At 36.7% G+C, this 12,541-nt stretch overlaps 1 protein-coding gene across 1 annotated transcript; it reads left to right on the top strand.

Moving 5' to 3' along the window:
• Positions 1-7,098: 7,098 nt before the first annotated feature.
• On the top strand, positions 7,099-9,649 carry LOC126678243 (uncharacterized). The gene is made up of 6 exons (XM_050373145.1): positions 7,099-7,343; positions 7,494-8,345; positions 8,435-8,744; positions 8,857-9,173; positions 9,251-9,350; positions 9,425-9,649. The coding sequence occupies exons 1-6, from the start codon at positions 7,099-7,101 to the stop codon at positions 9,647-9,649; spliced, it is 2,049 nt and encodes a 682-aa protein (XP_050229102.1).
• The last annotated feature ends 2,892 nt before the right edge of the window (positions 9,650-12,541 follow it).

Here is a 12,541-nt window from a genome sequence, read left to right as displayed (position 1 = left end):
AAGAAAAACGTTTACAAATGTTACGAAATAAATCCAAGCGTTTCACCTTTTTAGCAATTTAAGCCAAAAGTTGACAAACGATACGAAACAAATCCAAATGTATTACCTTTTTAGCGATTTAAGCCAAACGTTTATACACGGTGCGAAATAAATCCAAACGTTTCGCATTTTTAGCAATTTATGCCAAACATTTATAAACTTTACGAAACAAATCCAAGCGTTTCTCCTCTTTAGAAATTTAAGCCAAATGTTTACAAACGTTACAAAACAAATCCAAGTGTTTCACCTTTTTAGAAATTTAAGCCAAACGTTTACAAAAATTACGTAACAAATCCAAACGTTTCACCTTTTTAGCGATTTAGGCCAAGCATTTACAAACGATACGAAACAAGTCCAAATGTTTCACCTTTTTAGCGATATAAGCCAAACGTTTACAAAAGTTACGAAACTGAATCCAAATGTTTCACCTTTTTAGCGATTTAAGCCAAACGCTTACAAACATTATGAAACAAAACCAAACTTTTAAAACATTATGAAACAAATCCAAACGTTTCACATTTTTAGAGATTTAAGCCAAACCTTTACAAACGTTACGAAACAAAACAAGGCGTTTCACCTTTTTAGAAATTTAAGCTAAACGTTTACAAACGTTATGAAACAAATCCAAGCGTTTCACCTTTTTACCAATTTAAGCAAAACGTTTACATACATTCTGAAACAGATCCAAGCGTTTCACCTTTTTAGCAATTTAAGCCAAACGTTTACAAACGTTACGAAACAAATCCAAGCGTTTCACCCTTTTAGCAATTTAAGCAAAACGTTCACAAACGTTACAAAATAAATCCAAACGTTTCCCTTTTTAAGGGATTTAAGCCGAACGTTTACAAACGTTACAAAATAAAACCAAACATTTCACCTTTTTAGCAATTTAAGCCAAACGTTTACCAACGTTACGAAACAAATCCAAACGTTTCCCCATTTATGCGATTTAAGCCAAACGTTTAAAACGTTACGAAACAAATCTAAACATTTCACCTTTTTAGCGATTTATGCCAAATGTTTACAAACGTTACGAAACAAATCCAAACGTTTCACAATTTTAGCGATTTAAGCCAAACGTTTACAAAGGTTACGAAACAAATCCAAACGTTTCCCCTTTTTAGCGATTTGAGCCAAACGTTTACAAAGATTAGGAAACAAATCCAAATGTTTCACCTTTTTAGCAATTTAAGCCAAACGTTTTCAAACGTTGCAAAACAAATCCATGCGTTTCACCTTTTTAGCAATTTAAGCCAAACGTTACGAAACAAATCCAATCGTTTTCCCATTTTTGCGATTTAAGCCAAACGTTTAAAACGTTACGAAACAAATCCAAACATTTCACCTTTTTAGCGATTTATGCCAAACGTTTACAAACGTTATGAAACAAATCCAAGCGTTTCACCTTTTTAGCGATTGCAGCCAAATGTTTACAAACGTTACGGAAAAAAATCCAAATGTGTCACTATTTTAGCGATTTAAGCCAAACGTTATCAAACGTTACGAAACAAAACCAAGCGTTTCAGCTTTTTAGCAAATTAAGACAAACGTTTACAAATGTTACGCAAAAAATCCAAGCGTTTCACCTTTTTAGCAATTTAAGCGAAACGTTTACAGACGTTTTAAAAAAAATCCAAGCGTTTAACCTTTTTTAGCAATTTAAGCGAAACGTTTACATACGCTACAAAACGAATCCAGCGTTTCACCTTTTTAGCAATTTAAGCCAAACTTTTACAAATGTTTCGCAACAAATCCAAACGTTTCGCCTTTTTTGTGATTTAAGGCGAACGTTTACAAACATTACGAAACAAAACCAAACATTTCACCTTTTTATCAATTTAAGCTAAGCGTTACGAAACAAATCCAAATATTTCCTCATTTATTCTATTTAAGCCAAACATTTATAACGCTATGAAAGAAATCCAAACATTTTAACTTTTTCGCGATTTATGCCAAACGTTTACAAACGTTACGAAACAAATCCAAATGTTTAACCTTTTTAGCGATTGAATCCAAATATTTCACCATTTTAGAGATTTTAGCCAAACGTTTACAAACGTTACGAAACAAATCCAAATGTTTCACCTTTTATGCGATTTAAGCCAAACATGTACAAAGATTATGAAACAAATCGAAATGTTTCACGTTTTTAGCAATTTAAGCCAAACGTTTACAAACGTTACGAAACAAATCCAAGCGTTTCACCTTTTTAGCAATTTAATCCAAACGTTTACATACGTTACGAAACAAATCCAAATGTTTCCCCATTTTTGCGATTTAAGCCAAACGTTTAAAATGTTACGAAACAAATCCAAACATTTCCTCTTTTTAGCGATTTATGCCAAACGTTTACAAACGTTACGAAACAAATCCAAATGTTTCCCCTTATTAGCAATTGAAGCCAAACGTGTACAAATGTTACGAAACAAATCAAAACGTTTCACCGTTTTAGGATTTAAGCCAAACGTTTACAAACGTTAAGAAACAAATCTAAACGTTTCAATTTTTTAGCGATTTAAGCCAAACGTTTACAAAGATTAGGAAACAAATCCAAATGTTTCACCTTTTTAGAAATTTAAGCCAAATGTTTACAAACGTTACGGAAAAAATCCAAGCGTTTCACCTTTTTAGCAATTTAAGCAAAACGTTTACAAATAGTACGAAACAAATCCACGCGTTTCACCTTTTTAGTAATTTAAGCCAATCGTTTACAAACGTTACGAAACAAATTCAAGAGTTTCACGATTTTAGCAATTTAAGCCAAACGTTTACAAATGTTACAAAACAAATCCAAATGTATCTCCTTTTAGCGATTTAACCCAAACGTTTAGAAACGTTACGAAACTAAACGAAACGTTTAAAACATTTCGAAACAAATCCAAACGTTTCATATTTTTAACGATTTAAGCCAAACTTTTACAAACGTTACAAAACAAAACCAAACTATTAAAACGTTACGAAACAAATCCAACTGTTTCACATTTTTAGCGATTTATGCCAAACCTTTACAAACGTTACGAAACAAAACCAAGCGTTTCACTTTTTAGCAATTTATGCCAAACATTTACAAACGTTACGAAACAAATCCAAGCGTTTTACTTTTTTAGCAATTTAAGTCGAACGTTTACAAACATTCCGAAACAAATCCAAGCTTTTCACCTTTTTAGCAATTTAAGCCAAATGTTTACAAACGTTACAAAACAAATCCAAACGTTTCACCTTTTTAGCGATTTTTGCCAAACATTTATAAATTGTACGAAACAAATCCAAACGTTTCACCTTTTTAACGATTTAAGCCAAACGTTTACAAAAGTTACAAAACAAATCCAAACGTTTCCCCTTTTAGCGATTTAAGCCAAACGTTTCACCTTTTTAGCGATTTAAGCCAAACATTTATAAACGCTACGAAACAAATCCAAACGTTTCACCTTTTTAGCGATTTAACCCAAACTTTTACAAACGTTACAAAACAAATCCAACGTTTCACCTTTTTAGCGATTTAAGCCAAACGTTTACAAACATTGCAAAACAAATCCAAACGTTTCCCCATTTTAGCAATTTAAGCCAAACGTTTATAAACGTTTCGAAACAAAAACAAACGTTTACAAACATTACAAAACAAATCCAAATGTTTCCCCATTTTAGCGATTTAAGCCAAAAGTTTACAAACGTTACGAAACAAATGCAAATTTTTCAGCCTTTTAGCGATTTAAGCCAAACGTTTACAAACGTTACGAAACAAATCCAAATGTTTACAGACATTAGGGAACAAAAAAAAACTTTTCACATTTTTAGCAATTTAACCCAAATGTTTACAAACGTTACGAAACAAATCCAAACGTTTCACCTTTTTAGCAATTGAAGTTAAACGTTTACAAACGTTAAGAAGCAAATCCAAACGTTTCCCCATTTTAGCGATTTAAGCGAAACGTTTATAAACGTTAGAAAACAAAACCAAACGTTTACACACTACTAGAAAACAGGATATTAGCGACGGACCAAATATCCGTCGCTAAATGATCTATTTTGCGACGGATTTTGAGACGTAAACACAGTCTGTCGCTGAAACTACTTAGCGACGGAAAATCGGTCGCTATTGCGTCACAAATTTGGCGGGAGCTTGGCGGGAAGGCTTGGCACTGATTTTTGGTGCCAAATTTAGCGACGGATTCTATGTTCCGTCGCTAATTGGTTGGCGGGAAGACTTGGCGGTCCTTTTTTGTGCTAAATTTAGTGACGGAGACACAATTCCTTCGCCAAATAATGAACTGATCGACACGCAGAGTTTCATGCCATCCATTAGCGACAGAATTGTTTAATCCATCGCTAAATTATTAAATGAAACTCTGCGTTTTATTTAGGTTAAACATTAGCGACAGATGTACAAATCTGTCGCTAATGTTTAACCTAAATAGATCACATCACTCTCCTTCCTGAAGTAGCAGCAGTTAAAAAAAGAAGAAATTAAACTTCTCCACCGACGATTCTCCTCTCCACCGGCGATTCTCTTATCCACCGTGGTCCCTTATTTCCGGCTTCGTTCCCCTTCGCTCAGCCCTTATTTCCGGCGCCGTTCCCCTTCGTTTTTGGTGGCTTCCTTCTCTCCCCTCCGGTCAGCCCCCACTGCCATCGCCTACCGCTGCCTTTCCGCCTCCGTCTGCTGTGGTCGCCGGCGCCGTTCCGTCATCAGTGAGGTATGATTCATTTAGTTAATTTTTTTTAATTAATCAATTTGTTAGATTAAGGTTAATTAATTTGTTAATTATTTTGTTAAATTAAGGTTAATCATTGTTAGATTAAGGTTTATTATTAAAATAAGTTAAGGCAGAAGGTATTAAAAAGCCCTCGAGTTTTTCTTAAAAGTACAGATCAGCCCTTTTACTTTATCTAGGCACAGTTAAATCCCCGTGTTTTTAAAATTGAACAATTAAACCCTTATTATTTTAAAATCGAACAAATAAACCCTCTTAGTTTACTTTTGGGACACTTACCCCCTCAAAATTTTGGTAAATATTTTAAATATTAAAATTATTTTTCAAGTTTTTTCCTATATGATTATGAGAGGCATGTAATCCATTAACGAGTGTTTCTAATGATGTTGGATGAAAGGAGTTATTTGTTCTATTTGAAAATAAAAAAGGCTTAATTATACCCAAAAAAGTAAAAGGGTTGATTTGTACTTTTGTGAAAACTATGAGGGTTTTTTTGTACCTTTTTCCTTAAGTTAATTAAATTTAGTTAGGTTATGTAGGCCATTTTGTTAGTTTAGGTTAATTTGTTAATAAACTAAAATAATTAATTTTTAGGTTAATTTTTAGTTTAATTGTTAGATTAATATTGCTCATTATTTGATTAGGTTAATTATTTAATTGTTCAACTTTAGGTTTATTTTTAGTTTAATAGATATTTTAGGTTAAATGTTACTCTAATAAATATATTTTTTATTATTAGGTTAAATATTTAAATTTAGGTTAATTGTTAGTTTATTTGTTAAAAAGTTAATTAAATGAATTATTAATTTAATTGTTATTATAATTTTAGGTTAATTTTTAGTTTAAATTTGTAGATCTTTATTTATTAGGAAAATTAGTAAGTTAATTATTTAAGTTAATTATTTGTTTAAATTATAAATTGAATTGTTATATTGATAATTAGGTTATTCGTTTAACTTAAATATATGTTGGATTGTGTATTGTTGTATTGTTGTGATTTACTTGTAGGACTTTTCTGAAAAATGGGCGATGCTCATTTTTTAGGGGAAGTGCTGCCCAATGTTTTTCAGAAAATTATTTTATTTATTAATTATATGATAACAAATTGAAATACTAAAACTAATTGTGTGATAGGTTTGACACCGTCAGTTGGTTGCAGCTGTCCCACATTTCATCTTTCTTTTTTATTTGTTGCGGTTCTGCTCTGCAACAAGTAAGTACCGTTATTATTTTAATTTTAATTTATATAACTATTTAATTTTATTATAAGTTGTTTCACCCTAAAATGACCTCGATTTTATTCCCACCGAATAAAATCGTAAACCTAGCCGTAGAGTTCCCGTCCCGTGTGTTCAAGCGATTGAACGACACAGGATTGTACAGTTTGTACAGTTCGCAAAACTGGTCCTCCCGTAACTCGATCACGAAAATTATACATGTCTAGTAGCGGTAGAAAAATATTCGATTGTTTTCCATCGTTTGTTCTCTGGGTGGATGCATAGTATATGTTCTGTAACTCTTATTTCTCGCGGAATATATAATTAGCATTACACCAGATATACTAAATATCGCATTGAAGGAGAACGACGCCGGAAGGCTGCCAAATATTTTCTCCATTGCTAGGCATATATCGTTGCCGAGTTAAGGGGCGTCAGTTTTGTGAATGGGATAGGTCCATACCTTTAAAGCAGTCAATTACATTGACTTTGCTATTTCCGAGCGAAAACCCCTCCTAATTATCCGTGCTACAGAAATGGATACAGACCAAAGTTGGATGTATAGACGGCTCCAGGGCGGGTTGTTATACCCAGGCTTTACTGAGCGCGTGCAGGAGTTTGTTAATTTCGCTTTACGCCATCCCGCGCGTGTGAGTGGCCCCGAGATTAAATGCCCCTGTCCTAGGACAAGATGTAAAAATACGTGTTATCAATACGTCGAAACGGTGAAACTACACATTCTACAGAAAGGGTTTGTGGAAGATTATCAAGTGTGGGTTTTTCATGGAGAGGGAAATGTTTTAAATCCCCGTCCCGTTGCACAGTTACCGGAGTATGACGTTGACATGGAAAATGAGGGGGAAGACGACTTCAGCTCCGTTCAGAGAATAATTATCGATGCTGCTGGTCCAGAAATAGTGTTCACGGAGGAGGAACCGAATAACGAATCTAAATATTTTTATGATATAATGCGTGCAGCCGAAGAACCTGTATGCCCCGGTAATAGCAAACACTCTCCGTTGTCTGCAGCTGTTAAAATGTTGGACATCAAATGTCATCATAGTCGGTCAGTAGCTTTAGTAGATGATGTGATCGAATTTATACAAGAGCTGCTCCCATAGGAGAACAAGATGCCAAAGAACTTTGTCGAAATAAAGAAGATGATTAGAGGTCTTGGGTTGCCGGTTGAAGTTATCGATTGTTGTTTCTGCAACTGCATGATTTACTGGGGGTCAGACGCGGATTTAACGCGATGCAAAATTTGCGATCACGAATGGTGGAAACCGCCCCCTAAAGGAAATTCTGTGAAAAGACGAGTTAACGTCCCTTATAGAAAAATGTTTTATTTTCCTATAACTGCGAGACTAGAGAGATTGTACGCTTCTAAAGCCACCACCAAGCATATGACGTGGCACGCATAACACGAAATGTTTGATGGAAAGATGTGTGACCCGTCAGACTCCCCGGAATGGAAGCATTTCAGTGAATTGCATACAGAGTTTTTAGAAGAAGTTTGAAATATCAGACTAGGCCTGTGTACTGATGTGTTTCAACCATTTGGGGCCTTCGGGCAGAATTATTCATCATGGCCAGTAATTTTGACACCCTATTATCTCCCTCCAGGGATGTGTATGAAAGATGAGTTCATGTTTTTAACTGTTATTGTCCCTGGGCCTCGAAATCCTAAACACCAAATGGATATTTTTCTGCAGCCGTTGATAGATGAGCTGAACCACCTGTGGGAATTTGGAGTCGAAACATATGACGTTCACAGGCGACAAAATTTCCAAATGAAAGCGGCACTTATGTGGACGATTAATGATTTTCCCGTTTATTCTATGTTATCTGGCTGGAGCACATCTGGGAGACTGGCTTGCCCACACTGCATGGAAAATACAGATGCTTTCACGCTTAAAGGGAGTAGAAAAAAGTCGTGGTTTAATTGCCACAGAAAGTTCTTGCCTCGTGGTCACATGTACCATCGTAATACTACTGATTTCCAAAAAGGAAAAAGCTTAAATAAAGTATTCGGACAGCCGAAAACCGAAGAAGAATTGTTGGCAGAAGTGGACCGTTTGGGGTTTATGAAGGCATATAAAATTGGGGTTGAGACAAATAATGCGGCAAAGTTGACAGATTATGGTTGGAATAAAAAAAGCATTTTCTGGGATTTTCCGTATTGGAAAACGAATCTCATTCGTCACAATCTCGATGTCATGCACATTGAGAAAAACGTATTCGACAACATTTGCAATATTGTACTAAATGTTCCCGGGAAAACAAAAGACCATGCAAAATCTAGAGAAGAGTTGAATGACATATGTGATCGGCCTAAGTTAGCAAAAGACCCGGTTACGGGGAGATTTCCTAAGGCGATGTATGCTTTGGACAGGGACGGAAAAAAGCTTAACTTGAGTGGATTAAGTTAATAAGGTTTCCAGATGGCTATGCGTCCAACTTGTCCAGATGTGTCGATACAGTCGGTCTGAAAATGCATGGAATGAAAAGTCACGACTGCCATATTTTTATACAAAGATTTCTGCCAATCGCTCTCCGTGAGCTATTACCGAAGGAAGTGTGGGAGCCTTTAACAGAGCTGAGTATCTTCTTTCGTGAGTTAACCTCCACTTCTCTAACAAAGAAAGATCTAGATCGTATGAGGCTGGAAATCCCAAAGATATTATGCAAGCTGGAACGTATTTTTCCCCCCAACTTTTTTGACTCAATGGAACATCTACCCGTACATCTTTCGTACGAAGCTATGATGGCAGGTCCGGTTCAGTATCACTGGATGTATCCATTTGAAAGGTAATATCACTGAAGTTTCTCAATTCTGTGTATCAGTATATTAACATGTAATGTTTATTAACTATGGCATGTGGAATCAGATATTTGAGAAAACTGAAAAAAAAGTCCGCAATAAAGGGAGGGTGGAAGGAAGCATCAGTAATGGATACTTGAATGAAGAAACCGCAAAATTTGCAGCTTATTACTTTTTAGAAGGTGACCCAATGATATTTGAGCGGCCGCAAAGGAATGAAGTTTGTGACATTGAAGTCGACGACGATGTTGACAGACTATCTATTTTCAAGCCGCAAGGGCAATCAGTGGGTGCTTGCCGCAAGAGATATCTTGAAGATGCTGAGATTGTTGCTGCCTGGATATATGTTCTGTTGAATTGTTCAGAAATTGAAAATTACAGAGAGTAAGCTTTAATACAGTTGTCAATGTAATTAACAATGATTATTCAGCTTCTAATTATTGTTTTCTTCTTAACTAAAGGGTTTTCGAAGGCGAGTTGCGCAGAGGAAACCCTGAAATCAGCACCTCGCAAATTGAAGTAAAGTTCGAGAGTGACTTTGCCTACTGGTTTCAACAATATGTAAGTATTTTTCAGAATATATTTCAATTCTTTTAATTAAAAGTTCCGATTTATAATACACTTTTATGCTACAGGTGCAAAATCCAACTGTCTGTACCAATCCCTTCATTCTTAGTCTTACTAAAGGACCTCTTAGATCAGTTAGAACATTTAAGGGGTACCGTGTAAACGGATTCAAGTTTCAGACTCAAGCGTATGGGGAGGAACAGCTTACGATGAATAATGGAGTCTGCGTGAAGGGAATTCAATATGTCGACAGCGAAAATGACTTTTATGGAGTTCTGACACACATAATTTAGCTAGACTATCCGTCGCTTCCAATGAAGACAACTGTCTTATTTAAATCCGATTGGTTCGACCCAGCGCAAAATTCTGGCACCGTGAGTAACAAAAAATACAACATGGTGGATATTAATAACAGAAAGAGATACAGTAAGTATGAACCGTTCATCTTAGACGAATAGGCCGATCAGGTTCATTACCTGCCATATCCGAGTAAATGAAGCATAAATTAAATTGGTGGGCAGTTTGCAGGATAAAGGCAACATCCGAACTTGACATGCCCGAGGGAATTATCCCGTCTTTTCAAGATGTGATAGAAGAAAATCCTCTCATTGTTGCAACTGACGACAATTCGACATATTTGGCTGATGAAAATGGAGAAGCTGAAGAAGATGCGTTGTTCGTGCCTCCTGAAGAAACAGAATATGGTTTTATCGCATCCTCATCAGACGAAGATGCAATTGAAGAACTTTAATAGTTTAGAGTATATTTTATGTATTAGCATGTTTCTTAATTATAATTATGTTTCATAATTATATTATTCAGGTGTACTATTTGAAAGTGAATTTATATTTCTTTATTATATGTTTCACATATGTATTGTTATAATATGTTGTCTAGTTTTGAAACAATTAACTTGACATTTAGTGCAGGTATGAGGGGTCGAGGCTCAGGTCGAGGATCAGGCCGAGGACGGGGGGGACCCTACCGAGCATGTTATTGGCGATGCGGAGCAGCATCGTGAGGAGGCCGGAGGACCTGTTCAGCCTTTATAGGAGCGTGAGGCAGGCGAGCCCCAGGCTATTCTAGACAACCGGGGTAGGGCGATGGTTCGCCCGGACCCTAGCAGGTATGATTATAATTTTTGTAATTTGTGTGAATTGTAATATGGAATTAATATGTATGTAAGGTAAATTATGCTTCTAAAATCACAGGACATTGTTGCTAGACTCTGGGCCAGTTTCTCGGGCTATCCGGGATATTTTCAAGCAGTGCTGGTTTGAGACTAGATCAGCATGGCGCTTTCTGACAGCGGACCAGAGGGAGTTCTATTTTCAGGAATTTCAGGTAATTAAATTTTCAGTTTAATTTATTTAAGTTTTGATATTTGTGAAAATTCTAACTCAAAGCTCATGTTATTACTGTTTGTAGAAAACGTTCTGGTGGGATGACTCGTCGTATAACGAGGAGGTCATCAGATAGGTCTTCATGGCCCATGCAGCCACCCGCTACAAAGACAACATCCACAAGATGAGGAAAGAGCAAAAGAAGCATACATATGTGAACCATGAGATCTGGGATGCCTGGAATGCATTTTGGGACACAGAGAAGGAGAAAAAGAAGTCAGAGACAGCCCGGGCAAACCGGATGAGTGAGCCGCCTGGCGCCGGTTCTGGACTTGTCCGCCATACCGGGGAATCTCGCTCCGCTATCAAGCATATGGATGTGATGCTTTGTTTCTAATCAGTAATTAAATTACTTAAATAACGTGTTTGTTTTATTTTCATACTTAATTAAATTGTATTTTTCTGATAGGCTAAGGAGCTCGGCCGGAAGCCGACTGCGACAGAGCTGTACAGTCGCCTTCACTCCTCGAAGGCTGAGAAGAAACTGGTCGACAAGAGGGCTCACGACATGACTGTAAGTCCTTATCATATTAAAATTCTATAAGTTGTATATATATGCTTAAGTGTTGAATATATTATACCTGTTAAATAGCTTAAGTGTTAAACTGTATAGGTTGTGTAGGCTTAACATTTGTGTAATTAGAACTCAATATTTGGTTGGTTGGGTTATATATTGTAATTTGCTTGCAGGACTTCCCTGAAAAATGGGTGATTCTCATATTACAGAGGAAATGTTGCCGAAATTTCCTGAATAATTAAAATTATTTGTAAAGTGTTATGTTTTTTTATTTGTTATAAACCTAAACTGATATGTTTTGTTGCTGTTTTGTACGTAGGTCGCCATCGCCGAGAGGCTTGCTGCTGCGACACAGCGATCGAGGAGGGTATCTCCTCGAGTCTTGTGGATGAGACGCAGCTATTTTTGGATATCGAGGGCGTCAACAAGAAGCACCGGGTGTACGGGCTGGGTTCGACTAGCAGCAGGTATGCAGGCCCGAGTATCAGGCTGCAGCAAGGTAGCTCTTCAAGGACATCACAGCAGGCGGATGAGGAGGTCGAGCGCCGTGTGCAGGCTGGCATCCAGGAGGGCCTTCGGCATGTTGAGGAGCGGTTGGCGGCGCAACAGGCGAGCATGGCACATATGATCCGTGATGAGATTGCAAGGATGATACCAAATCTCCCTCCACAGTATCAGCCACAGTTTCCGCCTCCCCCGCCAAACAGTGGCGACAATACAGATTTGTAGTGTCCTGTTAGTTTTGTTTATGAATACGATTTTGTTTTGAACGATATTATATGTATACTTTGATATTTTATTTTTTATATATATACTTTTATTAAGTTTTAATTAGGTGTGATCTAAAATAAAATGTAATTATTGTATTTAGCAGGTTTGAAACGTCACGGAAATATAAAGGCCAAACCCATATTAAAGCCCCACAACTATACCACTTTTATTCATAAGGTCCTTATTTCAAAAATATTATCCTATCAGTCCCTCTACTTGCCATTTTCGCGATTTTGATACCCTTTTTTGGCGATTGGATACCACTTGCCGTTAACTGGCAAAAACACCGTTAACTATTAAAAGTTACCATTAACTACAAAAATTAGTTTATATAATAAAATTAAATAGTGCCACGTCACAATTTCCACTTCCCTTTCTCCAAAGGGGAAAACTCCATCACTGCAACCATAACGACACTAACCACGGCCATCACACCCCCGCCACACTCACCGCCTCCGCCGCCTCCATACCAAGCTCATCATCGCCACCATAGC

The sequence above is a fragment of the Mercurialis annua genome, linkage group LG4 (assembly GCF_937616625.2).
Source record: "Mercurialis annua linkage group LG4, ddMerAnnu1.2, whole genome shotgun sequence".
NCBI lineage: Eukaryota > Viridiplantae > Streptophyta > Magnoliopsida > Malpighiales > Euphorbiaceae > Mercurialis > Mercurialis annua.
The sequence above is the reverse complement of the archived record's forward strand: the minus strand, read 5'-3'. Positions and strand labels throughout refer to the sequence as shown.